The sequence below is a fragment of the Physcomitrium patens genome, chromosome 10 (assembly GCF_059467195.1).
Source record: "Physcomitrium patens ecotype Gransden chromosome 10, ASM5946719v1, whole genome shotgun sequence".
NCBI classification, from domain to species: Eukaryota; Viridiplantae; Streptophyta; class Bryopsida; order Funariales; family Funariaceae; genus Physcomitrium; species Physcomitrium patens.
The window spans coordinates 15,106,597-15,132,980 of NC_143419.1; the positions used below are offsets into that span (position 1 = coordinate 15,106,597).

General features: G+C 36.2%; 4 protein-coding genes across 12 annotated transcripts; 3 read left to right on the top strand and 1 right to left on the bottom strand.

Moving 5' to 3' along the window:
• The first annotated feature begins 803 nt into the window (after nucleotides 1-803).
• Nucleotides 804-2,480, top strand: LOC112287868 (calmodulin). Of its 2 annotated transcripts, none has more exons than XM_024531434.3 (3): nucleotides 804-1,029; nucleotides 1,392-1,476; nucleotides 1,682-2,480. In XM_024531434.3, exons 2-3 carry the CDS (start codon nucleotides 1,401-1,403, stop codon nucleotides 2,053-2,055), a joined length of 450 nt encoding a protein of 149 aa, XP_024387202.1. In that variant the 5' UTR covers nucleotides 804-1,029; nucleotides 1,392-1,400; the 3' UTR covers nucleotides 2,056-2,480. The 2 variants fall into 2 exon arrangements, with proteins under 2 accessions (XP_024387202.1, XP_024387201.1); XM_024531433.3 differs by having other exon boundaries at nucleotides 804-900.
• Nucleotides 2,481-13,189: 10,709 nt separating this feature from the next.
• Nucleotides 13,190-15,554, top strand: LOC112287593 (accumulation of dyads protein 2). Of its 4 annotated transcripts, none has more exons than XM_024530736.3 (4): nucleotides 13,191-14,015; nucleotides 14,168-14,203; nucleotides 14,466-15,007; nucleotides 15,131-15,554. In XM_024530736.3, the coding sequence occupies exons 3-4, from the start codon at nucleotides 14,468-14,470 to the stop codon at nucleotides 15,248-15,250; spliced, it is 660 nt and encodes a 219-aa protein (XP_024386504.1). In that variant the 5' UTR covers nucleotides 13,191-14,015; nucleotides 14,168-14,203; nucleotides 14,466-14,467; the 3' UTR covers nucleotides 15,251-15,554. The 4 variants fall into 4 exon arrangements, with proteins under 4 accessions (XP_024386505.1, XP_024386504.1, XP_024386506.1 ...); XM_024530738.3 differs by having other exon boundaries at nucleotides 13,191-13,994; XM_024530737.3 differs by lacking the exon at nucleotides 14,168-14,203 and having other exon boundaries at nucleotides 13,190-14,015.
• Nucleotides 15,555-16,869: 1,315 nt separating this feature from the next.
• LOC112287591 (DEAD-box ATP-dependent RNA helicase 57) lies at nucleotides 16,870-21,769 on the bottom strand. Of its 3 annotated transcripts, none has more exons than XR_016505244.1 (12): nucleotides 21,456-21,769; nucleotides 20,905-21,025; nucleotides 20,522-20,640; nucleotides 20,054-20,242; nucleotides 19,679-19,759; nucleotides 19,305-19,537; nucleotides 18,963-19,157; nucleotides 18,632-18,722; nucleotides 18,348-18,470; nucleotides 17,955-18,105; nucleotides 17,100-17,659; nucleotides 16,870-16,986 (listed from the first exon to the last, which is right to left on the bottom strand). XR_016505244.1 is itself a non-coding variant. In XM_024530731.3 (11 exons), the coding sequence occupies exons 1-11, from the start codon at nucleotides 21,528-21,530 to the stop codon at nucleotides 17,277-17,279; spliced, it is 1,761 nt and encodes a 586-aa protein (XP_024386499.1). In that variant the 5' UTR covers nucleotides 21,531-21,688; the 3' UTR covers nucleotides 16,870-17,276. The 3 variants fall into 3 exon arrangements, 1 of the variants encoding a protein (XP_024386499.1); XR_016505245.1 differs by having other exon boundaries at nucleotides 17,104-17,659; nucleotides 21,456-21,688; XM_024530731.3 differs by having other exon boundaries at nucleotides 16,870-17,659; nucleotides 21,456-21,688.
• Nucleotides 21,770-24,173: 2,404 nt separating this feature from the next.
• On the top strand, nucleotides 24,174-26,001 carry LOC112287592 (uncharacterized). 3 transcript variants are annotated; one of them, XM_024530732.3, is made up of 3 exons: nucleotides 24,174-24,394; nucleotides 24,707-25,064; nucleotides 25,186-26,001. In XM_024530732.3, the coding sequence occupies exons 1-3, from the start codon at nucleotides 24,214-24,216 to the stop codon at nucleotides 25,754-25,756; spliced, it is 1,110 nt and encodes a 369-aa protein (XP_024386500.1). In that variant the 5' UTR covers nucleotides 24,174-24,213; the 3' UTR covers nucleotides 25,757-26,001. The 3 variants fall into 3 exon arrangements, with proteins under 3 accessions (XP_024386500.1, XP_024386501.1, XP_024386502.1); XM_024530733.3 differs by having other exon boundaries at nucleotides 24,746-25,064; XM_024530734.3 differs by having other exon boundaries at nucleotides 24,815-25,064.
• The last annotated feature ends 383 nt before the right edge of the window (nucleotides 26,002-26,384 follow it).

Consider the following 26,384-nt stretch of genomic DNA (forward strand, 5'->3'; position numbering starts at 1 on the left):
ATTAATACCCGATTAACAATATTTGGTGTTTCACAATTTGTTTTTGTTTTTCGTGGCTGTTGTTGAAAGTCGTTGTTTTTTACAGATTTAATTCTCGTCCCTGGAGGAGACAATCCAGTACAAATCATGTGCAAATACTGCGCAAAAACATACACATGCATATCAACCCACTCCATCCACCTCTTTAACACCTGCATGACTAGTTCAATGCAATCTAACAATAAGCACGACAACGAATATAACGAGTAACAAATGACAGCATGCATTTTTCAAGATGAGAACCCAAACATAAACAAGGATTAACCACTCACCAAGACGGTAAGAAATTAGAACAGTGATTTCCAAATAAGCACCAGGACTACCGATAATGAGTTCCACAAGGCGAGGTTCGGCAACGAGCCAACAGGCAAGGAAGACACCTATTTCTCCCACCAAATGGCAACGGCAGACTCGGAGTAGGCATTGCCTTGGTTCCGAACCACATCCCTGACGAATCCCGAGGCACAAACCGCGTTAAGGAAGCTGAGATCCAGCGGTAGCCTGTAAGATTCTAAACGAAAGATGCAGATCCAACGGTGGATGAGAGCGAAGGGGAGGGTGTGGTGGGGGGGGACATTGGAAGCGGCAATAGGGGAAGGAGGAAGGATCCGTGCTGACGCGTTTTCACAAACTCCCGCGCGACCGCGCGTGCCGCAACCGCGTTGGTTCGGCCGTTAACGCGGTAACTGGGACCCACGGGCAACACCAGAGGTGTCGCCACCCTAGGGCTTTCCATCTTCATCGTCACCCTCACTCCCTCGCCTCCCCTGCACAGCAACCGTCTTGCTCACGCCCTTCGCTCGCCGTCTGCTGCCCCGGACCCGTCCCGACTCGCATCGCTCCACTCTCCTCTTCGTGCAGGTTCGCTTCATGTGCACGCTCTTGCCCCTCCTCATGTCTTTGTATGGGCGTTGTTGATGTTTTAGAGTTAGATTGTGTCGGTTGTCTCCCTTTGGTAACCGCGTTCACTGGTTCTCGGCAGTTTTGGTGGTTAGTTCTGTCTCCTTTATTGTTGGACTTGCGAGATCATGTAGTTGTCGTTCTGGATCTGTTGTCTTAGCTCGTGTCCTTTGTCGTTGTGGCGGACTCAGTAGTTCCGGATTTTTTATGATAGTGTACTACGATTATTATTCGTAGCTTTTCAGTTGGGTGTCCCTTGTATCGTGTGTGAGTTTTCTGCCTCTACCCTGCGAGGTGGGGGATTCGTTGTAATGTAAACTTTAAATACTTGGTGGATATGTACTGTGTTGAAGTTTGGTCGTGGATGAGGAATCCATTAAGCGCATGCCTATAATATCTCTAGAGTCGTTGTGTCTGATAGTCCTGGCCGTGAATCTGGCTGCTGTGTGCAGAGAAGCAAGATGGTGGAACAGCTATCAGAGGAGCAGATCGCTGAGTTCAAGGAGGCATTCAGCCTGTTTGACAAGGATGGAGATGGTGAGTTCAGTTGTGGACTACTAGTCTCGACGGGTCGTTATAACTATGCTGGGACATGGCATCGACATCCTCATGTGATGTCTTTGATAGTAAATTTTCGTCATACCTTCCTGCATGCAACATGGTCTCAGGCATTCAGTTCTTTGTGTCATGGTGTTCATGTTACCGTAGAAACATGTCCTCATTCTTTATCTCTGTGTGTTAGGTTCCATCACCACCAAGGAGCTCGGGACAGTGATGAGGTCTCTCGGGCAAAATCCAACTGAAGCTGAGCTTCAGGACATGATTAATGAAGTTGACGCTGATGGGAACGGGACCATTGATTTTGCTGAGTTTCTGAACCTAATGGCGAGAAAGATGAAAGATACTGATTCTGAGGAAGAACTGAAAGAAGCTTTCCGAGTGTTTGACAAGGACCAAAATGGGTTCATTTCTGCTGCCGAGCTGAGGCACGTCATGACCAACCTTGGTGAAAAGCTCACTGACGACGAGGTAGATGAAATGATCCGCGAGGCTGACGTCGATGGAGATGGTCAGATCAACTACGAAGAGTTTGTGAAGATGATGATGGCCAAGTAGATATCTGCAATCTCTCTCTCTCTGTTTCTTTCCTATTAGATACGTGGTTGCTCTTGTTATGGACAGAACTCCTACAGCCAGAAATTCATTGAAAGGATCTGGCTTCTTGTTCATGGTTGCTCATATGGAGCGTCATTGCGCCCTTCCATTGAAGGATTCTGACATCTTGTTGACAAGGCCCTTTTCGCATCCCCTGGATACGAAAGAAGTGTCATACATTGTCAATGTAGAAATCTAGGTTTGTGACGACAAGCTGCGGCCTGCTTGATTTCAAGCTTACAGCTTGTGGGAATTGTGGTTGCTGTCCAGAATTTCATCTCACTTGCTCACTTCTGTAACTTTGGGTTTTTGCTCGCTCTGGCTTATCTTACTCTAGTGTAATTAATTTACTCTTATATGCTAAGAATTGAATTTGTCCACCCAAATCTTCGTATCGTGATGCTGAATATTCCATGATTAGAGTCACTTCTGAATCACTATAACTACATCAAGTGCATATGTGGTACATACAGTGTCCAAAATGCGCTTACTCTTGAATGAAGGCTGGACTCTCCATACTGAACCGATTTGAAGTAATGTTTCCTGTATTCACAAGGAAAACAAAAATTACATGTTCTCAATGTCGTACACATTCTCTTGACAGCTCTTAAATATTCCATGCCGGCAAAGTGATTATTTATCCTGCCGTAGAAATTTGCATTCGAATCTTCTGGGGCTGAGTGCGGAAGCTGATCCTATTAAACGTAACAAATCTCACTCGATTTCATCTTATTGAATAATTTGATATGCTCCACAGTGAACTTACTAGATACGTATCCGACATGGACCTGATACGCTGCAACGGCAAGCTGTTCAAAAATAATAATCTATGGCCCTAAATTGATACGGGTGACTAGAGACGGTGCAAATGCCTTCACTCTGATATATTTAATATAATTAACCTTATACAACCTCAATAAGGGTTTATCTTGAACAGGGTAATGGTACTTCGTGTAAGCATGTTGCGAAAGATTTTTTTTATTGTTATTCCACACATCCTAAAAATGAACTTAGGATTAAATTTTCATTACTTTAACTACTACGTTTTCTTCATAAAAAACTAAGAATCCTATGGTAGAGTGATACAAATACTTGTGTTTTGTTAGTGCTTGTTAATTGTATTATGTCCATGTGATATTTATATTTATGAGTAGAAGTTTTCATCTCTAACAATAATTTTTTTTGTTTTATCTTTTATGAAAATTGACAAAGTAAAAACATATTGGAATATTAGGCAGCTATATTTAAATTTGAATGTTAGAGAATGTTACATCTACAAAAATCTACTAATATTTTTACATAGGTGTATATACACACACACACATATATATATATATATATATATATATATATAAACTTTACGTGATCAAAATTTGCCATAAAAAATTGATGTTTGTGTTAGCAAATCTTATTAGAAAAGAGCCATTACGAATAAACTTATAAATTGGGCAGATAGAGGCATAAACTTTTAAAATAAATAGTTATCTACAATATCTTTCTATATGATAATTTGCTAAACAACATTAATTTGCACAAAATATGTAAGTGTTTGTTTGCAGAAATAATTAAAAAAAGAAAAAACAAAACAAAACAAAAAAACAACAATAACTAGCTTCTAATACATCCAATTGGACATTAATGTGCTACTAAATCATCCATAGTTTGCACACAAGTACCATATATTTCTTCATCTATTGCTTATTATATAATGCCACTTTTTCCATCTCTATTTATTTTGTATAAAAAAGAAAACATAAAACATCCATCCATGTGCAGTTCTGCAATAAAATGAATACACCAATGTTATAAGAGTTGGACATTGTCTTATCTTTGTTTTAAAATTATTTGTTGTGTAACTCTTATTGGCCAATAACACATGTTACATTTCTAACTGTGAAGACTAATAAAATTTACTTATTTTACTATCCATCTTTTTAATCATCCAAATCTTTAACTTACAATATTTATTTTATGATTCCAATTGATTTGAATAAAATATATGTACAATAAATGAATTTTTATGTAAACAATTCAAATTGAACTAACCCTGTAACTGTAAGTCACCAAGTTTATTCTTGTAAACAACTATCAATTAGAAGATTCAATTAATACTAGTCAAATTTGTAATAATGTTCAATTCCAAATTGTGTGTAAGAATGAATGTATATATATTTATGAGTATGTGTAGAATATATATATGAGTATGGATGTATAAAAATTTCTTAATGCAATTCCATCGAATAGAAAAACTCACTATCAAAATAAGATAATATTTTTGAATACATGTTTAAGAACACTTAAGAACACATATGGTTATTGATTTACTTCAATAAATAAATAAATATTTACATAGTCTACACATTTGAAAGCACTATTAGTATTTTCTAATTTTAAGATAAGTGTATTTATAATAATAATAAGACTTAACTATTATTGTGTGTTTTAAAAGGTCTAAATATTAAGTTCGTTAAGGAAGACTAAAATATATAAAATTGACTGTAATGAAGTCAACAATACAAACAAAAAAAATTCTCTTAAAAACTTTTTTAGCAACCAATAATTTATTATGTGTTAATATGGCTAAGGCTATAACATTTTTTAGGATAGTTTAATTTTTTGTATCCTGTCTAAAATGTTACCATTTAGATTCTAAGTTTGAGTTATCTAATCACAAGTAGCATTATTGATGTAATAAGTTTAATTACTAATATATAATTTTAAATATATAAATATATATATATATATATATATATAGAATTCATTTATTATTTGGTAGAGAAACTAAATAATGATCCACCTATCCTAGTTTTGATATTACTTATAATGAATTTTTGATAATGCCAAATAAATACACAAGATGCATGTCAACTTTATAAAGATTAAAGTGTGTTATGGAAACACACATTTACAAATTTTAAAATATCCATTAAAACATGAGTGTTTTTATTTATATTGGAATAAATAATATTCTAATTATTATTTCAAAAAACTAAAAGATTAACTCATTTGAATTCATTTATAGTATTTTATAACTAATAACCAGTTTTATTATTATTAGTAATAATTTTGTAATTTCTTCTTATAAAATATTTTAAATTTTTTATCATACATTTAGTAAAAAGTATAATTTTTTTATGCACTAGTTTAAGCCATATCCAAAAAAAAGTTACTTAGATTCAATATAAACTATGATGTAAATTTTACATTTTTTTTATACATTAAAATTTATTTATTTTAATAATGCATCATGTTAATGCTGTACATTTTCCTTTAAAAAGTGTCTGTATTGCTAAAACCAAATGAGTTGGAATCTATAGTAAAATACAAAACTTTTTCTTTTCATAAATTGAATATTATAAAATAGAAACTTAGCTTTAATATATCTAAAATGCCAAAGGACATTTTATTTGAAGATTCTAATAAGAAGTAATAAATTACAAAGATAATTTGTGACAATATAAATGAATGATGACATGATCCTTTAAAAAGTGTCAAAATATAACTTTATTACAACTTATTGGATAGGTTAGTAATGTTTTTTTTAGCATTTCATTGATTATATAAATTATTCATCATTAAACATAAATATAAATATTCAACTATTAAAATTCCCAAAAATTAAAAAAATTATATATATATATATATATATATATATAATTTTCAAACATAAAGGCTTATTAAAATTGAAAATAATTTGGGTGGAGTAGTAGCCTCATCTTCTTATTCCCTGAAGTTAATATGACGTGTTCAAAAAAATATTAGGCAATGTAGTCGGTGTTGAAGGCTCACTGGTTGTGACTCATATGCAATTGCAAATTGATAGAATAACTCTTTTTATAGCAATGGATGTGAAACATAGCATATGATTGTAATTTGATATTTTTATTTTGTTGTATACAACGTTGAAAAAATGAAGGTATTAATAACAAATGTAGAAAGTTAAACTATTATTAGAATTTTCAATTTACTTTTTAAAATGTATCTTTCTTTTACTTTTTATTTTGTAAAGCTATTTCTCTGTGCACTATATGCAGGTAACTGTATTGAAATGTTTTTGTTTTTTTGTTTTCAAAGACTTTTTTCATGTTCCCTTCTAAAAAAAATTTAAACTTTCTCAAGGAAGAGGAATTTGATAAAGACCCATACACACTGCATTTGTATTACATGTGGGCTTGAGAGAGACCCCAGAGGGCAACATTCTTTCTGCATCCAGCGCATTTTCCACCAGCAACATCTGGTATGAAAAAAAAAAAAAGAAACAAAAACAAAACACTTATATTACAAACAGGTGGACATGTTTATTAGAAAGCATGAACATTTAACTTGCAAGAGTTGCAAATCAGACATAATTTTCTTCAGAAAAGATCGAGGATGTGAGAAAAACATTCATGAGAAGTAATTACTAATTGCTTCATTATATGGTAAATCTTACTCATAATCAATACAAAGCAAATCTTTTGTCGTTGCATTCCTAGTTTCAGCTATTGCAAACATATTTCACATCCTGACACCGCACAGTATCTTAACTTTGGTTGGAAGAAGAGACCTGCCACCTCGGGATTGCAGGTGCTAGGACAAGTTGAAGATTCTGAAAAGACTGCCATCCTAATTAGTTACCTGCAAGATACAGAAGTTATCATGTGTAACTGACAAATTAATTGTATAAGTGAGGTACTTCGAATCTCATTACATCTTGTCTTTCCTACGAAGCTCGAGATTTCAGACAACCTAGGGAAATGAAATAATGTAATTCCATGGAAGTTGGGAATTGACTTCTAGAATTTTATGCTAAAATGAAGGAATCGTCAGATCAAGAATTAAAACGGGTGAAAAAAATGGTATGATCGGATAATTGCAAAGCCTTCTATAAGTTTCGTAATTTTGAAGTGCTCTCATGAGAAATGAAGCTTAAACTAAAGATTAAATGCACTGGTTCAGCCAAATGACATGCTAAGAGCTTAGATCAGCCCAAAATGTTTTCAGTATTTGTAGCACCAATAATGGACAAATAAAATAAAGGCTGCTATGTTTTAGTACTCACTCTGGAATTGAAAGCTTTCAAATGTTGATGCAACTTGTTTCAGCAGTCACTAAGAAATCTATGCTTTTAAACTGTTTGCTAGTAAAGTTTACAAGAGGCATCTTAACATTTAGATAGGAATAAAATCACAAGAATTCTTAGGAGTAGATTACAATAACAATATAGATAAGAGACTATAGTCCTCTTTTCCTTCTGGATCCTTTCTTTCTCCTTGTATTCATGTAAGTGTACAATGACAAAATAGACTCCCCTCATTTGACTTTTTTTTGGTAGTGGGAATTACTTTGTAACACATTCTGTAAGTTGATTATACATGAAAAACAATCTGTTTTCATGGTATTAGAGTGAGGCATCATGTTTTGCATTCCATCTCTCTGCAAATACTCCTCTTCGTAGTTTCTGGAGACTAACAATTGGTTCATAACGAAGACTTCTTAGTATTCCAGCAAGTTGTTTTCTGGCAAAAATAGAAACATGGACCTTAAGAAAAATAAATTCTTGAAGAGTAACTAGTTTGCAGGTTTTGACAATTATCTAATGTGGGGTATCAATGTGAGACATTCTTTGTGCTTCTAAAAAGTATGAGATTTTGTTAACACTCCAACAATACCTACAACAATTTCTAGCAATGCCACCATGCAAACAAACATTGTATCTACTATCATCACCAAAATGGTTCTTATCAATGCAAAACCAACAATTGCAAGTCTTTTTTTTTAATAATATCTTTAGAAGAAAAATTCATCAAGATTATTACAACAAATATAATCATGAAGTTGCCAATTACCAAGAGGTGTAAAAAAAAAAAAAAAAAAAAAAAAAAAAAATCTCTACACTCTTTGGTAGGCATTAAGTAACAACTTTAAACTATTTATACTTCAAAAAAATACTAACATTTGCAAAGATGCCAATTCCTTTCCAATAACAGATAATATAGTCTATAAAGAATACTTCTTTAGGATTGATGGAATTACTACTAGCCTTGTAGAAGTTGATGATAAAATTAACTATTATACATTAATCAAAATTGCTCTTTGTGGCCTCTCTAAATCTTGAACTTCTTTTTTGGAGTACTTTTGATACAATCTATGTATTAAATCTAAATATGTTTATTTTTTCTAAATTTATAAATTATATTAAGATTAAAGAATAGTTTTATAAAAATAATAATTTAATTAAATAAATACTTACTATTATTTAGCCAAGAAAAAAATTTGAATAAAAAAGATAATCTTTCTTATGCGATCACCATATCACAAAAGCGAAACGAGGAATTTTGATCTATACACAATGTAATCATTGAGGTTATTAAGAAAAAACATATAAAATTAAATAGATGCATAATCATGTCAAATCTTTGATCTTCATCTGATAGCAAAAAATCTAGCAAACTAATGTTGACAAGAAAAACAAGCAATTGTCATAGACATACATACTTGTTATAATATTTACTTATATGATTAAGTAGAAGTAGATAAAAGTAGATTTATTTCATAATATTTTTTTAGAAATCTTCCTAGAAGTTTCATAAATGCTATTTTGACTTTACATGTGTTTGTAGTTGATTGATAGATTTGAAACTTGGTCAACAAATTAACCAAGTATTGATAGTTCATAGAACAACCTAACTATGTAGCGCACATACAAAAAACTTGCCTTGCAAGTTAAGATACATATCTTGTAAAGTTAATATGTTTTGGAGATCTTATAAGACATCTCCATGTAGCTCTTAGTTAAGAATATATATGGAGGCAAGAGTAAAGCCTTCTTCATTCTTGTCAATGCCTTTTTAGTCCTTAGTCTTGTTTCAAGAATTTGTAGTCTTCTTATCTTTGGCAGTAGCCATTCTAATTTAATACTATATCATCTTTGAATAATTTTTTAGTCTTTTTAAGTCACACAAGAGTATATTGAGGTTTTCTTTCTTTGGGATTTATGTCCTTGATAGCAATGCAATGCAAATGAGAAGTATGTCAATTTAGACTTCAATAATATATACAAAATTAATTCATTTAAAAAATCAATTTAATGATTGTAATGAATTAAGTTTAATATATTTGGATCATAGACCTTATAGAAAATTAGAAATTTACAAATAATAAAATGATTCTTTCAATAAGAATAATCTATCTTATGTGAAGTACTTTCTATATCTTTTCTAACAAAAGCATGATGATTTTTATATTTATTAATAATTTTTACATTGCATACAGTTATATTTTTTTTAAAAAAAATTAAAAACTATTTTATCATTACAATGTTTTAAGTGACATAGCAAAGTGGTTGTTAATGCTTATATTACGTGTCTTTGTTTTGAGCAAAGAGGACAATATTTATGTCATGAATTCGCCAATTTTTTTAAAGAGTATGATATTAGTAGATAACTTACTAATATGTTTTTATTTTAGAAAAATGGTATTTTCAATAAGAAGAATATGACATTAATAGAAACTACCTCAAGTATAGCAATGGACTCCAATATGTTAGTCTATTAGTAGATAGAAGAAATTTAATATATAATCTATCTACAAAATTAGAATTAAAAAAAAAAAAAAAAAAAAAAAAAAAAAAACTATATTGGTTATTCTTTACAAAAAAATATTCAATTAAAAATTAAACCTCCGAAATTTATTAGTTTTCAAATTACATGATTTTGTGCATATATCTGAAGAGAGAGAAAGAGAGGAAAATAAAATAAAATAAAATATCTAAATTTATTATTGCTAATCTTATAAGCTACAATAAGTAAAGTAAAGCCTTTCATTTCTTTGACCTATTTTGCTATAGAATTCTATAGTGACTTACAAAATTATTTTAGTACTTTAAAATTTGACTTAATCTAAATATTTTAAAAAATAGAGCAATATATAAATACTTGCTATAATAAATAAATTTATTAATATATAATTTAAGAGTCTTTATTATGAAGGATTTCAATAAAATAAGTTTATGGATGAAGATTTTTTTATGTATGCACATTTTGCTTATTGAGACAATTTTTGAATTATTGCTTGTTATTCATTGCAAATACTATTGGAATCTCTATTGTCACTCATCATTGTATCACTTCACTTATTGTGTACTTCTTTTGTTTCTTTAACAATAAAGAGTTTTCTTTCACTCTTTTGTGTATACATATGCATCTTTATTAGTCTATTGATTGTATTGTAAGCACTTAAATTGTTTCATTGTCACCATATAAACTATTGAATAAGTCAAAAAATATATAAATGTATAATTATTAAAATATGATATTTTAATAAGTAAGATGTCAAGTCAATTCAATAGTAGCTCTATAATGATTGATTACATTTTCAAAAGGTATACCTTAAGATGTTTAATTTTCAAAGCAAATCAATAAAAAAAATTGTTTAATGTCAATAAACAAAAAATCCTTTATAATATTACAACAAGCAAGTAGATATTACAATTGAAGCTTCTACAAGCCTTACACATGGTCTAAATGTAGTTGTATGTACTAATATACTACACAATTTTTTCAAAACAAACAAATTGTAAACAATACTAAAGATCAAGAAGTTGTTGCTATGACATTGTCATTATTAAATATGTTTAGACTTTGCCAATGAATACAAGAACTACAATCTAAAAGATTAGCAAAAAAGTTTGTGATTTGACAAGATTGAAATAAATTAGCTGAAAATAGATAGATGGATTTGGTAATAGAAGCAATAAAAGAAACATTATCTAAATATATTTAATGAACATTTGTCAAGCATAATGGTAGTTCACTTGTGGTCTATGATTACATAATTGCATATGTTATATCACTAAGATTGAATAAAATATAGATGTATTCTTATATTGCAAGATCATGTACATAGAGTTCATAGAGATTGTAAGTTGTTACAATTTAGGTATCATTGAAATGATTTTTTTAGCAAAAAAATGATCCAAAGGACACTTTTTAAAAAACAAAACGAATATTTTGATGAACTAAGCTTATGAGTGCTATATTAGCTATCAAAATTTTCAAATCTTAATTCAATAGAATATTTGTATAAGCATCTTGAACATTGCTTGAATATTGAATCCATGTAACTATTTGAGATGTTAAGGTTGTAGTAGAGGATGGAAAAGAAGTAAGAAGAAATTAATTAGTAAGATATTTTTAATCTTTTAAATAATATATTATAATATATGAAGGTTGTTTTGAATACCAAAAGAGTATTAATAAAGTAATCACTTATGAGTTAAAAAATTATATATATTATTTCATCATTTTTTGATAATACAATCAATTACTATGATTCTTACCCTTGACATAAAAGTGATAATATTTTTTTATTATTTGAGCAATATGCTATTTAAAAATTATAAAAAAAAAATTACAATAAAATAATATGTGAAATAGATGCAAATATTAAGATAATATTTTGAGTCATTATAATTAATTTAAGACCTCTTGATTAATAAAAATTAACATATTGGATTGTCAAAAGAAATTTGTTAAAGCCACACCTCCTTGGTCATGTTATGATTAATTTAGTCCAATGTCACTCCACCTCATGCAATATACTCATAACTATGGCTCAATGCAAATGAGCTAGATCATCATCCTCCATGAGTATAGAAGTAGCATCATCAAGCGTGCTTGAGACTCTCTTTTATACAAGACTCTCCTCATGAATGCTAAATGCAACCCCATCTCCCTTTTTTCTTCTCTACTCCTCCATTCTACCTCACTCTTTATTCTTATCTTGCATCCCATTGATTTCTTTGTTTTTAAGTGAAGTCATTACTAGAGCAAGTTTTTGGAATCAAAACCCTAAATCTTTGTGTGATGATGATGTGAATAATTGACTATTTGTTTGTCAAATCACTGAAGGAGATCATTTCTTTAAAGCAACGATTTTGGATGTTAGCATGAATTTAGAAAGGTGCTATGCAAAAAGATCCAAAGGTCTACTAAATTCCATCCAAATTCCAAGGCACCTTTGGTCGGATTAATTCGAGAGATTTGCATCCTCTTGAAACTTCTTAATTGTCATTTACTCACCCATAAAGACAACTTGTTGTTTTGTACATGGAATGGATGCAATCTCTCTTTTAATATGAATCCAAACTTTCAGAGGCATCTAAGGCTTCATAAGAAGTAGGATTTAAATATACTTCAAGAAACCAAAGTGGAGGATAATGCTCACTTAACTTGTTTTGAACTAGGGTGTAGAAAAGTGTTCAAATATTTATCTATGCTGTAGACGCATATTGAGATTGTGCATGATAAGTTCTCAAAATTGCAAAATACCTAACTCAGCTTTATTAGGATGTGTTTGTAGTAAATGTCTTTTGTTTGTGAACTTTATATTGAAATGTTCAGATTGCTTGTTTGAGCAATTTATGCAAATTCTTTGCCAATCACTCAAGTAATGTGCTTGGAACCAAGTTATGGAGAAATTTTCAATAGCTTCTCTCAGTTAAAAGCACATATCAAGGTTGCACACTATTATGTTGCGTGTGAAACTTGTGGTGTATCCATGTTAAAAAACAAACTCAAATCCCACATCCAAACACACAAAAGAGTACAGACCTTGGTTCGATGTCTACACCCTCGTCGCTCGCATAGTTACACCAAGATATATGTGGGCGCGATTGTATACTTGTTTTTCTGTTCATTATTTTTTAAATGTTGTTGATGTGATGAACAATATTGTGGATTTTTAATATGTACATTAGTGTAGTTGTAGAGACTTTGTTTTAGGATTTGTCTTAAAAGAAGTTTCTTGGCTAGGTTCATTTTGTAAATTTAAGTTTATGCAGTGTGGTCGAAGATTTTCAATAGCTCGGAGGCCTTTTAACTCTCTTTTGAGTATAGGGGTAACTCAGGATCGGAGCGATTCTAAGGGTGGTCACTCCCGGATGGAGCGATTCCGGGATCGATTCCCATGTAACTTCAGCTTCATTAGCTCAGTTGGCTAGAGCACCCGCTGAGTTAGCGGGAGGTCCTGAATTCAACTCTCAGTGGAAGCAGTGACCATTTTTTTTTTTTCCGTAGTGACTAGAAAGTGCAGTGATGGGTGGTGTCCACGGAGCTTCGTGAGGCGGAGAATCATGTGCGTCACCAATCTAACATGCCACTCCACGTCGGATTCTCATCACGCGAAAACCAAACTACATTTGTCGGATCGGATCGCCGCGTAACTTCTTTTCCTCAAACCTGGAGATGTGCCTCCATTCTAAATTCCACATGTAGGTGCTGTTTTTACAGAATTCTGTGAAGATTTCTCATTCGAGAAAATCTTAAACAATTGCTCTTTGTTTGTGAGAGCATCGTCACTCTCCACCCGCTGCTTTTGCACACCCACATGAAGCACGGTAGAATGAAACAAGGAAACCGGTAGTCCAGTCACAACATGGAGATTCGTGTTTAACAGTCTCTCAACATTATCTGTTTCTCAGTTTGTTGATATTGTTACTCAGTGCTCAAATTGCAGGAAATATATGAAGCTGGGTCGCCGGATTTGGTTGCACTCGTGTCACCATTCATCGTGTTCAGCGTGTGGGAAGATCTGCTGCGTCATGTCTTTCACTGAATAGATGAAGGGGGATCACCATTCGCATGACCCGCATGCTTCAGGGAAGCCTTGTTTTCTTCAGCCCATATCCACCTTGGATGGTTCACAGGGATTTTGCGAGGCTACAGTTCGACTGTGACAAGAAGCTCATGGCTTACATAATGTCATGGAATCGGCACGCTCTTGACAATGGCTTTTGTTGAGGGGTGTTTTTTCAAGCTCGATCAGCTGTCGCAACTCCATGTTGTGTCAGAGGTTTGGGTCTATGAGTGCAGATGATTAGTTTGGTATCTGGTTCAAAACCAGTGCAGTGACTACGCACGGTGCGAATACCTTTACCAACGGTTAGTTACAATTTAGCCTTGTAATCACATCGCACAACACGAGAAACCCGTTCCCTTGAGGAAGAAATTGTACTCGGTACATGAGCTTGGATTGTAGAACTTTGGATAGATCTCGCTGACGATCATGTTTGCCTGTGCATGACTACCATCAGAAAGCATTTCTATGTGAAGAAACACAACCTTTGGAGGTGAGAGATTTAGATTGAACGTACTTCTGGGCACTTCGAGACAGAATCTGGTAGAAACTGCGTATATGCAACATGGGCGGAGAGTGTCAATTACTGAGATTGTAGAGTACTGCTGCGCGTGTCGCAGGAAGTAATCGACAGAATAGAGCTCGAAGACTTTCTGTAACTGTTAAGGATAAGAAACTGCGAGAGAAATTATGCATAGTATTGAAAGGTTTTATCAACGTTTGTGAGATTTAAATGTGGTTGTGATGAATTGCAGCAATGGCGGAGAACGGACACTACGACCATGACGTCAGCCACATTCCCCCGCCCTTGCATATGGATCGTGTCGCAAACCCCGCACCGTTGGGTCTTTTTGCAATTGCGTTGACGACCTTCGTATTGTCGTGCCACAATGCAGCCCTCTTTGGTACCTCGGTGGCAACACCCCCCAACGTCGCCACAGGTCTCGCTTTCTTTTATGGTGGCCTGGTACTGCTTCTGGCAGGAATGTGGGAGTTTAAGGCAGGGAACACTTTCGGTGCAACCGCATTTTCCTCTTATGCAGCTTTCTGGCTCTCTTACGCCACAATACTCATCCCCGGGTTTGGATTCCAAGAAGCTTTTGTGGGGGGTTACGAGAAGGATGCTCTAAATACTGTTGCGATTTTTCTTCTAGCATGGACCCTTTACACTTTCATAATGTGGCTGGGCACTCTCAAAGCTAACATAGCTTTGAGCGCCTTGTTCGCCTTTTTGACTCTCACTTTAGCGCTACTCACCATCTCCGACTTCATGCATGCCCACGCAGGCTTAAAAAAGGTACATACTCCACTACATCTAAGTATTTTTTTGTTCAGTACGAGTCTTTTGAATTCATAGATGCTAAATCTCCTGTGTTTTGGTCACGTCCACCGACTCAACCACAGTGGTTTCTAATTCCAGGCTGGTGGATTCTTCGGCGTGATTACTTCCCTTATCGCGTGGTACATGGGCCTTGCTGGACTTTTAACCCACGAAAACTCCTACTTCACACTTCCTGTTGGAAATCTCAGCAAACATTAGATCGGCGTAGCTGGAGCTCGAGTGTGTGCAGGAATTTGACGCCTTTCAGTTTTTGACCGGGATAAGTTCAGATGGCCAAATAAGCTTCTTACTTCAGACATATACTTAGTGTCTTGCAGATGACAATTTAAAACAGAAATTCGTCTCAATACCATCTAGTAACAGCTAATTTACGGAGTGTATACTGTAGCACGAAGCACTGGTTAGGACGTGCCAGGGCTTTATTGGACAGCGAGTGTGGTGCTTAGCTGCACGAACTTGTAAGTCAACCATCATTGATCTATGCAACTGAGCGCATTCTATCCTCTGTTTGTTCAATAGTTGTTTAAAATGTCTGTGTTCCCGTTACTTTTTGAGTTTCTTGCACACATCCAAGCGAACAGGACTAAAGTTGGTGAGCAGAGTGATAGAATTTACGAGAAGGTGAACACATGTTCCCGCAGGAGACGATATTTTGCTATCGTTTTTTTCACTAGAGTCACGACAGGTGTCTAGGACAAGGCTTCACATACATCATCAAATTACACCCCGATAGCCAAATGAAATTACAGCAGCAGCACTAGCAAAAATGAAATTAAGTTGCCTCAGTTGTGGGAAATGGTTGAAATTGTAGGAAAGTTCACTACTCGAAAGGGAACGTGAGATCTCTCTCATAGAAGTGGTGTCGTAATTCCTAAAATTGGTTACAGAGAACGGAAGTGCGAAAAAACTACCGAGATCGAATTCAGACGTATAATCGGCTGAAGTGAGAACTTCACTTCTCCAAGAACTACTCGTTTCTCTGATATTGAACTGTTTCTGAAAAGAACTAGCAGAGACGACTAGCAGCTGATCTGTGAGCGATAGAATTAAGCACAAGAAGGTTCAACTTCTTCCAGACAGTATACGGTATTCGAGTTCCCGAATGTGCATCAATTGGTTCATTTTTTATTTCTTTTGAGAAGGACAAGGGTCAGTGCAATCAGCTGGGGATACCTCTGTAGCTTTGGAACCAGCACATCCACATCTTGCATGGATACAATACTTCTATTTCAAATCCATCGCTGCAAGTGGAGAATATATCCAGAATGTACTCTCCACTCTTGAGCAACAGTAGAATATGCAGACCTACATTCTACATTCAGTGAAAAAAAATGACGTTTCCAGTGAATCTGATGCGCAGGATTGAACAGGTCCTAGCTATTGTCGAGCCATAGACTTAATAATCTACTGTGATCACTTCTCTCGACATCAATTTTGAAACTCTTCTTTCATGTACACATTACTTAGAGGATGTAACGGGAACAGGTGACAGTTTAAACTGCTTCAGCATGTCTCAATGAACTCCAAGACCACACATATCTAAGCTATTACATTTCAACTCAACACCACATTGAATTCAATGACAGCATTCTGTGTAGAACTACGTGCGATCTACAATTGACAATGACCAACTCTTCAAAGAAGAGAACAGATTAAGACACTTCTGAGCAGGGTGATGCAAACCGTAATCTCAGTAGAGACAAGATTCAAACAATCTGAAAACGAACTATCGCCTAACGGATGCAATCTTCTAAAAAGTAAAGTACTAGAATACAACTACAAAACTCAATTCAATCATAGCTGAAACTTGTAGGACGTAACAAAGGAACAACAGATTAAGTATTAAACAAGATAAGGCTTCATCATTGTTTTACAACCTTTGCACGACCTTCCGTACCGACTCTCTTCCCAGCCTCGTTGAATAATCAAAATTCCTGCGCAACAACCTCTATAAATTGAATGCTAAAGTGGACGTAAAATTGCAAAAGTAGTGCAAAATGTAGAAGAACTAAAATTATCTTCAGATCCCGGTTATGGACGAAAGTACCTACGTCATTGTTGCATCAGCATCCCGAACTTGCAAGAAGGTTTGTACCATTGCAGTGTGACGTCCAATGCTCTATCTCTTCCTAAAGCCTCTATGCTTTGAGCCTCCCTACAAAGAAAGCCATGCTTTGCAAATAATGTTTTCACATCTACTATGAATTAGGTGAAGACCATCCTCTTATTTCTTGACCTTCTTATTCTTGTTCAATATCTTCGGGTTCTTCGAAGAAACCTTGAAGTTTTTCTTTTCCATCCTGTTTCCTGTCTTTGTAGTAGATTCTTTGGTCTTCTTAAAGCCTTCAGACTTTACCATAGGCTTCTGAGAGGGCGACTTGCTTGATTGCTTCTTATCTGCGGCTCCAGTCGCTGGAGTAGTCTCATTCGACTCAGAGTCACGGGGTTTAAACTTCCGCTTCTGCACTTTGGGAAGACTCAGCATCCATGCTGGCACGTCACCTCCAGAAGAAAAGATAACGTAAGCAACAGAACGTAACAGAGGCACATCATCCTCCGTATAAAACGTTACGGCCTCTCCTGCCCTTCCTGCTCTTCCGCTGCGACCTGACAATTTGAAATTGAACACCGCGTGATAAGATATAATACCCAAGGGCAACCGTTCTCGCAGTATCAAATTACAAAGTCGCACTCAAACTAGTTCAGAGCTTAAGCATAGAACAACCACAGAAACAGAGATTATAAAAAATCCATGCTGAGTGTGTATCTAACAAACCAACTTAATACTATATACAATAGATCACAAGTATCTAAGCTTAGAGCTATAGATTAGAATCCGTGCAACATGTGCGTCTGTGTGCGTGAGTATTTCAAATCTCAAACATCATAGAACTTCACTTACCAACACGATGAATATATGATGAAATTGAAGGCGGGAAGTCGTAGTTTATGACACAGTTCAGACCCTTAAAGTCCATCCCTCTCCCCATCAGATCTGTAGCAATAAGCACCCAAGTCTTCCCCTCTCGAAATCTCTCAACTGCAGCATCTCTCTGTATTTGACATCGCACACATTAATACAGGCATTTCAAAAAACGTATTAAATTCAAGAACCGCCACATCATGAAACAAAGCATAACTAGCCAAACAGACCATCAAGCTACTCTGGAGATTCACATCTAGGAACTCAATCAAGAAGTTCTTAATTTACAAACTCTCAAAGCCATGAAAACTATTGACTATATTGAATCTGCAAACGAAAAGAAATTAACTAATAGCAGTAAGAAAAGCAAACCTGAGCTTGAGTGCGATCAGCATGAATACTATCAATGCTGAGATTATCAAAAGCCAACTGTTTATGGAGCTCTGCTGCTCGCTCCTTACTTTTAACAAAAATCAAAACTGGGGGCCGCAAACTCTGTAAATTAAATTGTAGCGTCAGAAAACCTTCACGAGCATATGAATTTATGGCAACGACACAAGCACCAACAGTAATCGACGCACTAAAAATTTGATCAAAACATTCCAAAATGGTAGCAGTTGAACGTCACAACCATACGCAAACGGGGAGAACAATACCTCATTGAATATCTGGCGTAAAGCCAATATCTTTCCTTCCTCGCTTCCAACAAAGACTAACCTTTGACGGACTGTCTGTGAAGCAGAGTTCCTGAATAATCGATATACAAGAGATAAACACATGCATCTTTGCGCTTCACAGTAGGAATTGAACAACTGACACAAATGAATATTTTGCCAAGCATTCCGACAAGGATAAAATTATTTGTACTATTTTGAAACAACAGCGGCGTCAGACTACTTACATGAAGCTACCTACGAAAGCAAAGAAACTTTCATTTAAAAACTAACAAGCAAACATACCAATTTGAATTGCTCCAAATGTTCATACCTCTCTCCAATTGTGATGCGAATAGCATCATGCATGATAGAGCGAGCAAGCTCTTCCACTGTGTCTGGTAAGGTAGCACTGAAAAGGGTACGTACGATCTTTGGGTTCGTACAGGCTGCTACCACAGAATCGATTTGTTCGACGAACCCCATCTCAAACAGTTTATCTGATTCATCCAATACCAAAAATTCCACCCTGCATTAAACAAATCATACGGTTGTTAAGAACTAGTAACCAAGCCAGTACAGAGACGTCTAAAAACCACAAGCAGTCAAATGCAAGCTGCGTAGATGTTAACAGATGAAAACTACTATACGTCTTGGAGAGACATGGAAGTCTTACTTGCTCAAATCAATTTTTGATCCCTTCAAAAGGGCATCCAACCTTAAAGGAGTGGAGACAAGAATATCACAAGGCAAATTAGAAAAATCATTGCACAAGGCCAATGCCTTGGTCATGACCCTAACTCGGAATTTGGTTCCAACAGTGAGTTTTTTAAGCTCTCTTGTTGTCTGCAAAGCAAGCTCTCTAGTAGGACATAACACAAGTGCACGTAATCCCTCTTTGCTAGGTACCTGAAAAGGATACATCATCAAAAAGTACACTACATGAGCTTTAAGCAGTTTACAACTACATACGATTTGAAGTGCTACACATGCTGTTCACTGGAAACAAGTCAACTGTAAAATAAGAGTTAATGAAACAGGTATTCTTACCCTTAACTTCATTAGAATTGGGAGCGAGAAAGCCAATGTTTTTCCTGAGCCTGTGGGTGCACAGGCAAAGCACTCCCGTTCCTGCAAGTCGAAGTGACATACACAAGAAATACACAACACACCATCATTATGAAAAACACGGCTCGAGCTGCAGCAACACCTCAACACAAGGCAGCCACTAAAAGATTAATTGTTCACAGGTAACGCCGAGAACATGTAAAACGAGAAATTTGATACATGCATGAGCAAGTAGCTTGCCACCTCAAGCAATGCAATCTTAAATAAATAAATAAACCAAGATATATTAGTAGGGCTTGCATCACGCTACAGATTTACAAGAGCAGAACAAACCGAAATGGAAGCTAGAGAACGTACTGCTAGCAAGGTAGTGATAGCTTGGCGCTGAATAGGTGTTGGTTCAGTGTATCCAGCTTCTTTAATGTTCTTCATTAGGTACTTTCTACATCGGTACTGCGTCCGCAGCTGCTCAAATGCAACAAGTGGAGCTGGAACGTCTCGACCAGATACATGAATCTGATATTTCTTCCTAGACAATCCAACGACCTGAAATGTGATCGGCAGGTAAGCTTTTGAGAAATGCGAAGTTGGAAACACAGTGCAGTTAAAATAAGTTCACTAAAGAGTGAAAAGATTCTGAGTCCTAATAAATGATTCCTAAATAGGCACAACAACAGATCAAATCACCGCAAGTATCAAATCGACAACAAAAAAGAGAGCGAACTATACTAGCCAGTAGAACCTACGCACACATGATGTGGAATGTAAATTCTATCAGCAATAGGCAGTAGTTCCTTAAATTGGCACAATAGGTGCAGTGTTTACCTCTGCTTCCGGCAATGCTCCCTGCGCAGGTTCTGGTTCTTGATCATCCTGGTCAACTTCAGAAGTCTCAACAGTTTGAGATTTTCTGCGCTTAAACAGATTAAAAGTGGTTTCTGATTCTGTACAAGTACAAAAAAAATCCACAAATTTGCATCAGGGAGAAGGAATCAGGCTCAGCATATCCGGCTTCAGGCGTCTACAGGAAGTTCCCATACTGTTTACGAATAAACCTAAGTCACCTATGTTCGAATACATCGTCCGATACTCAATGATCATCTCAACAAAATCAGCCGCTAATGCGAACACAATATTCACCGATCTCTAGATAGTATTCTATCCATTTTCTACACGGTGCAAGTATCAAATTAAGCCCCTAAACATACCGTTCTCTTTATTTTTTCTCTTCCTCTTCTTGCTTTGAGTGTTGCTTTCAACACCACTCTGAGAAACTGCTGCCGACACCGCGACCTCTGAATCCTTTACGCTAATATCGTCTTTCTTCGGCTGCGGCAAACACCCATAAAGTATGAAACTCGCTCAATAAACCTTAGAATACCACAAGAAGGAAGGCGATTGCGCGATGCATATGCTGGACTAGGAATTTTCCACCCAATTCCAATATTTCTTCCACAAGTACAATTAATAGTTTCTCCAGTTATGACAGGAATCACTACCCAAAAGCCTTGACAGCTTTTTAACACCAATCAAAACTGTAGAACTCCCACAAACTCATTCCACTCCAAATATCATGATGCGACCCACACCTCAGGCTCCGCACAGATTGCACGTCGTCGTGAAACTAACGTCTAACCACCATAGCACGAGCATGCCCAAAACTAGGTAAACCTAATTTCTGCAACCAATTCCAGGAATCTCATGCTCGACGCTGCAATCTAATAATCGCGAATTCCTAATGACCCACGAGCACACTCACCCGAAATCGATTAACGTCCGCAGCGAACTTCTTCGTATTCAAGCGAACACCGGCGAAGAGAAAAGATGGGTCCATCTTCACTATAACGTAACAAAACTACAAAACCACGCGCGCCTGTAGAGCGCTTCCACAAGTGCCTACACTCAAGGGGTCATGGTCGCAGAGGTCGCAGTGGCTAATCTTCTTCGGGGAGGAGATGTTTCCAAGAGCACCCTTAAACCCTAAACCCTGGCTCCTACCGTATGCCGTGAATTAGACGAAGGCATCCCTAAATGAGGGAATTGGGCCTTCCCCTATTCTCGCGCACTAAATTCTCCGTTTCCTTCTTGTGGGTTACATTCGATGTTCCTTAATTTGGAACGATTTTTTAGGGTTCGAGGAATTGTAACACACACACGCCGGCACTAACATTCTCGTGTCCTTTTTTTTGTTAGAAATAAACATATATTTATTTTCCACTCATGTTTCTAGTAATCAATGCTAAAAGGAAAAAAATACATATAACATATATAGAGAGAGAGAGAGAGACATGGTGTGAAGAGTGTACATCATCTCAAATTCAAACAGATTCTCTGAGGAAGTGCAATACTAAGGTGTACTCTTTAGTGATGGAAATACTTCTAAAGCTTTTTTCATGAAGCTTTGGGGATTCGAGATAATTGTTCTTCTCTGAGTTTAATTCTACGTTTGAGCCCCTGTGGTGTAGATCAACAAGATAACACATAGCACAATGATACTTATAAGGTTTTTATTTCATATCTTTTTATTTTTTAAAAACTTTGAAGACTTCTTAATGTAGCACACAAATTAACCTTGATACATATATATATATATATATATATATATATATAAACTTAACAATGAATTGATAAATAAAACATAGTGGGTTTTTTTATTTTTCTGTATTTAGTAATAATTTATATCATTATAATATGTTGCTTTGGAAGAGCGTTGGATGTTGTTGTTTAATCAACTCTGAATCATAAAAGAACAAGAATTGCATGTAAACATTTGAGATCTACTCGAAACTTAGATGAGGACCATGCAGATAATGAAAAAAAGTCAAGCTTATTTTTCCACACACAATGACAATGTTTCTAAATCATATAAATTATTGCTGTATTCTCTCGCCATTGTCAAGCAAAGAGATGCATGAAAAACAAGACCAACAATGTAACTATTAAAATCTCGTGCAACCATGATTTCCATTTCAACATTCAAGATATGTAAAAGAATATTAAATTTTAATGTCTAGTCTACTAACATACAATCCCTAAATTTAGCATATTTTTTATATAACAACAAATGAATTGTGCTACATCATTAGAACTATTCTGAGTAGAACACATTTGTGAAATCAAGAGACTTCTGTTCTTTTGATATCATGTATCCAATGACAGTACAAATATTTGAAATCTAATTTGATGACAATCAACAAATTTGTCTACAAAAAAAATTATCTCATTCATCACAATTATACTTGCAACATGCTTCAACAGAAGAAGAAGATAAATAAACAAATAAATAAATAAATAAATAAATCTATTTTTCTATGTCTTCTATTCTTGTAGGGGCATTTTCTCTTCTACGATTTGTATATACCATTATGATTATGACTGTTCTCAATATAACAATAATAAGTAAAAATATAAACTACATGATTAGGAAAAAATAATCATGAAAAAATTATAAAATATTTGTTACTCAAGCTTTAGGGTCTCCAAGCAAGCATAAGACAAAACTTTGTGACAACTGCAACCAACACCACATGCTGATCTGTAAATGAGCTAATTTATTACCAAAATTTGGAATTACATGACCTCCAGTCCAATACTACTCTATCCCAAGGTTCTACACCCAATAATACTACACTCATTCTGCTAATTCTTGACTGTCCACCATGATATTTCTCCAATCCTTAAATACTCTACTTCCTTGGTATGTATTCAAGAGGTGCCTTTCACATTTTGTGGCAGCACAGTCAATGTTGCTCTTATCTTCCCGCTTGTTGCTCTGACCTTGTGCCATTTGATCACTCTAACAAATTGCTATGGCAAATAACAATATTTTATATATTTATATACTTAAAATACCTTACTCAATTTAATGCCCTAGAATTTGACTTCCTGACAATGTTTAGAAACACGAGTCCATTTCAACAGAGGTTTATGTCAAGGGTCAAGTAAATTCTGTTCTTATGATTTGATTGTTATAGTTGTACACATCATGTATTTTTTTTATTTTGACAAAGACAGATGCATGTGTGTATGTGTTTTCAAGTATCTAAAGTGCAATACATCAATCCATGTATATTAAACGTGCACTGCCAATACATGTGATTATATATAATAAAAATAAAGGTATATCATCCCCAAAAAGAATGCCCCAGATCCAAGTAGTAATAGCGCTGATTGAAAGAGTAAAATGCAGAGATTGTTGTGTTCTCGGTGACACTGGCTGGCTAATTGAAGATCCACAAACTCTTCGAAGCCAAGTCACTTCAGCCACTGCCTGAACGCCACGTTTTCACTTTCGCTATCCAGTCCTGCCGAACACATGGGCAGAGTCAGCAGCGGAATTGGCTTGCGAGCCGTGTTCCCGAGAATATCTAAGAGGTCCCAGTCGACAGTTCCATGTGGAACTGTCCTCCAGGGTCGGGATTTCGCAGTGCCCGAGATTTGCAACGGGAGGAGCTCCGCCATCGCCATAGCTGGGTGCCGCTGCTGTCAGCTGGGTCGGTTCGGAAGCGTCTGTGGCCATGGCGATGGCCATATCTGCTGCTGGTGCTGCCACTCGCACTGCCAATATTGCCTTAGTGCCTCCGCAGTCGCTTCTTGCTCGCGCGCATGTCCAGTGTACCGTGATTGGAGCAGTCTGGAAGCAGAGGAGTGGACCCGTTTCGGCGCAGTTCTGTGCTGCACCTCGAAAGCCGCCTCTTGGTAATCTTCGTGATCAATTTACGTTTCTCGATAGTTCTTCACATTTGTATCATCTTGAGGTTCTTTGTGGAGGTCGATTCACTTCCGACAGGTATGGGCTGAAATGATTCGCTTAGAATTTGACTGTTGTAGATTTTGTTGTGCTTAAAATTTGGTGGGATTTCAGTGTACATGAGTGTGACTATCATAATACGTTTAAATTTGGTTACATTTTTTTTAGTTAGTTGTATTTTTGTACTGTGAATGAAGTCGTTTGCGGTAACCGATTGTCTTACATCATCGCATTCGTGGTGTCAACCTGTCTTGGCCTAGGTGCTTGTAACAAATGTGTGCCGTTTGTGCATCCTTCAGTATGTTCGCTATCAGTCTCTGAACTGCATTGCTTCCTTGGAATTGCACCGCATGAGCACTGGCGCTCAGCACGACAGGTTCTAGTCCACGCTCAAGCCGAGGAAACAGAAGAAATGGACGCAGCAGAGGACGTAGACATTTGTGAGCTCGTGAATGGTTTCGACGTCCAGATCGGTGACGAAGGCGAAGTGTCGGGCTTCTATATCCAGGCACTCAAGAATAATAATGGTGCTGGAATTCTCCTGTTGCCGGATATTTTTGGTTGGGAAAGCAGCGCTACACGAGATATTGCTAACCAGTTAGGCTGCTTTGGTTACAAGTACGACTCGCACACCTTTCTCCATTTTATTTCCACGCTTAACCCTCTCGATTCCCGACAATCTGCCCAAAATATGACATGATCTGTACTTTTTGACACATTTTTGTTGTGATGCTGGCAGCGTGTTAGTTCTTGATCTCTTCCGCGGAAATTCATGGAAGGAAGGCGTTTCACAGGCCAGCGGAGATTTCGAGGCATGGCGCAGCAGCCATACCAACATCGCCAAGGACATTGATGCGGCGTCTCGGTGGCTGAAAGCCGCCGTCGATGAACAAGGTCATGCCATCGATCCAAACAGCAAACCCAAGTGTGCTATCGTAGGGTTTTGCATCGGCGGAGGGCTGGCCATCCAAACCATCGCCAGATACGGCTCCATTACGACTGAAGAAGAGGTTCCCAATCCATTCTCAGCAGCAGTGTCGTTCTACGGCACACGGATCAATTTGCAACCAGAGCAAATCCGGAACATCAAATCTTCCCTCATGATGATCACTGGAGACCTCGATCCCAGTTCGCCGGTACAAGGGTGTGAGGATATCGTCGCCCTGCTCGATGATGCTGAGGTCGTTGTGTATCCTGGACGGGGCCATGGATTTGCGCACAGGCCTAAATCTCTGGAAGACGACGAGGCGGCGGAGGTTGCGTTCAGCACCATGATGAAGTGGCTCAAGAGGAGGTTGCTCACCGCTTGACACTCCTGGTTGACTATTGACCCTTCTTGTTCATAGCATACTACCCTTCATTAAATCTACTGACCCCGTTTCGGCGATCTGTATATGAAGTTAGGTCGGTGTCGGTGAGTGAGGACATCTAGTGCATCGTGAAATCGAGAATTCTTGCGGGGCCCGCGTTTTTGGCTTTGCTGCACATTCCCCACCCTCCATCATCCTTTGTTCACAGTGTTGATTAATGACTTGTGAGAAGATCATTTCTTGGAGAGTTTGTTCCAGTGACCAAGTCTTGTTGATGATGTATGTTCTCATTCGCACTGAAAAAGCTTGGTTCAAATTTCAATTATGTAGTTTATTAAAGTGTAGTTGTGGAATCTTGTATCAGTAGGTACATCTACAGATAAAGAAATGTAGATTATGTGTATTTACAATAGAAAAAATCCACTTATCAAGCTAAAAGATTGTTAGAATCATTTATTGCTATTGAAGCATTTCACAATACAAAACATTGGTTGTAGATTTTCCATTTGCACAGCAAACAAATACATTTCTAACATGTGTCTTTTAAGAAAGAGTGATATAAAGGTGACCATGGGTGATGACAAGTTCATGAAGGTGCACACCAATTGTGTTTTATAGTTTGCCCTTA

What these genes read in the sequence shown, in the direction of transcription:
- LOC112287868 (XM_024531434.3), top strand. Translation starts at nt 1,401, where the DNA reads ATGGTGGAACAGCTATCAGAGGAGCAGATCGCTGAGTTCAAGGAGGCA. An exon ending in GTTTGACAAGGATGGAGATG is followed by an intron (nt 1,477 to 1,681) that starts GTGAGTTCAGTT and finishes TCTGTGTGTTAG; the next exon opens with GTTCCATCACCACCAAGGAG.
- LOC112287593 (XM_024530737.3), top strand. Translation starts at nt 14,468, where the DNA reads ATGGCGGAGAACGGACACTACGACCATGACGTCAGCCACATTCCCCCG. An exon ending in CCCACGCAGGCTTAAAAAAG is followed by an intron (nt 15,008 to 15,130) that starts GTACATACTCCA and finishes TTCTAATTCCAG; the next exon opens with GCTGGTGGATTCTTCGGCGT.
- LOC112287591 (XM_024530731.3), bottom strand. Translation starts at nt 21,530, where the DNA reads ATGGACCCATCTTTTCTCTTCGCCGGTGTTCGCTTGAATACGAAGAAG. An exon ending in CGGACGTTAATCGATTTCGG is followed by an intron (nt 21,026 to 21,455) that starts GTGAGTGTGCTC and finishes TGTTTGCCGCAG; the next exon opens with CCGAAGAAAGACGATATTAG. An exon ending in CAATTCTAATGAAGTTAAGG is followed by an intron (nt 19,538 to 19,678) that starts GTAAGAATACCT and finishes TATCCTTTTCAG; the next exon opens with GTACCTAGCAAAGAGGGATT.
- LOC112287592 (XM_024530732.3), top strand. Translation starts at nt 24,214, where the DNA reads ATGGCGATGGCCATATCTGCTGCTGGTGCTGCCACTCGCACTGCCAAT. An exon ending in ACCTCGAAAGCCGCCTCTTG is followed by an intron (nt 24,395 to 24,706) that starts GTAATCTTCGTG and finishes GTCTTGGCCTAG; the next exon opens with GTGCTTGTAACAAATGTGTG. An exon ending in TTAGGCTGCTTTGGTTACAA is followed by an intron (nt 25,065 to 25,185) that starts GTACGACTCGCA and finishes TGATGCTGGCAG; the next exon opens with CGTGTTAGTTCTTGATCTCT.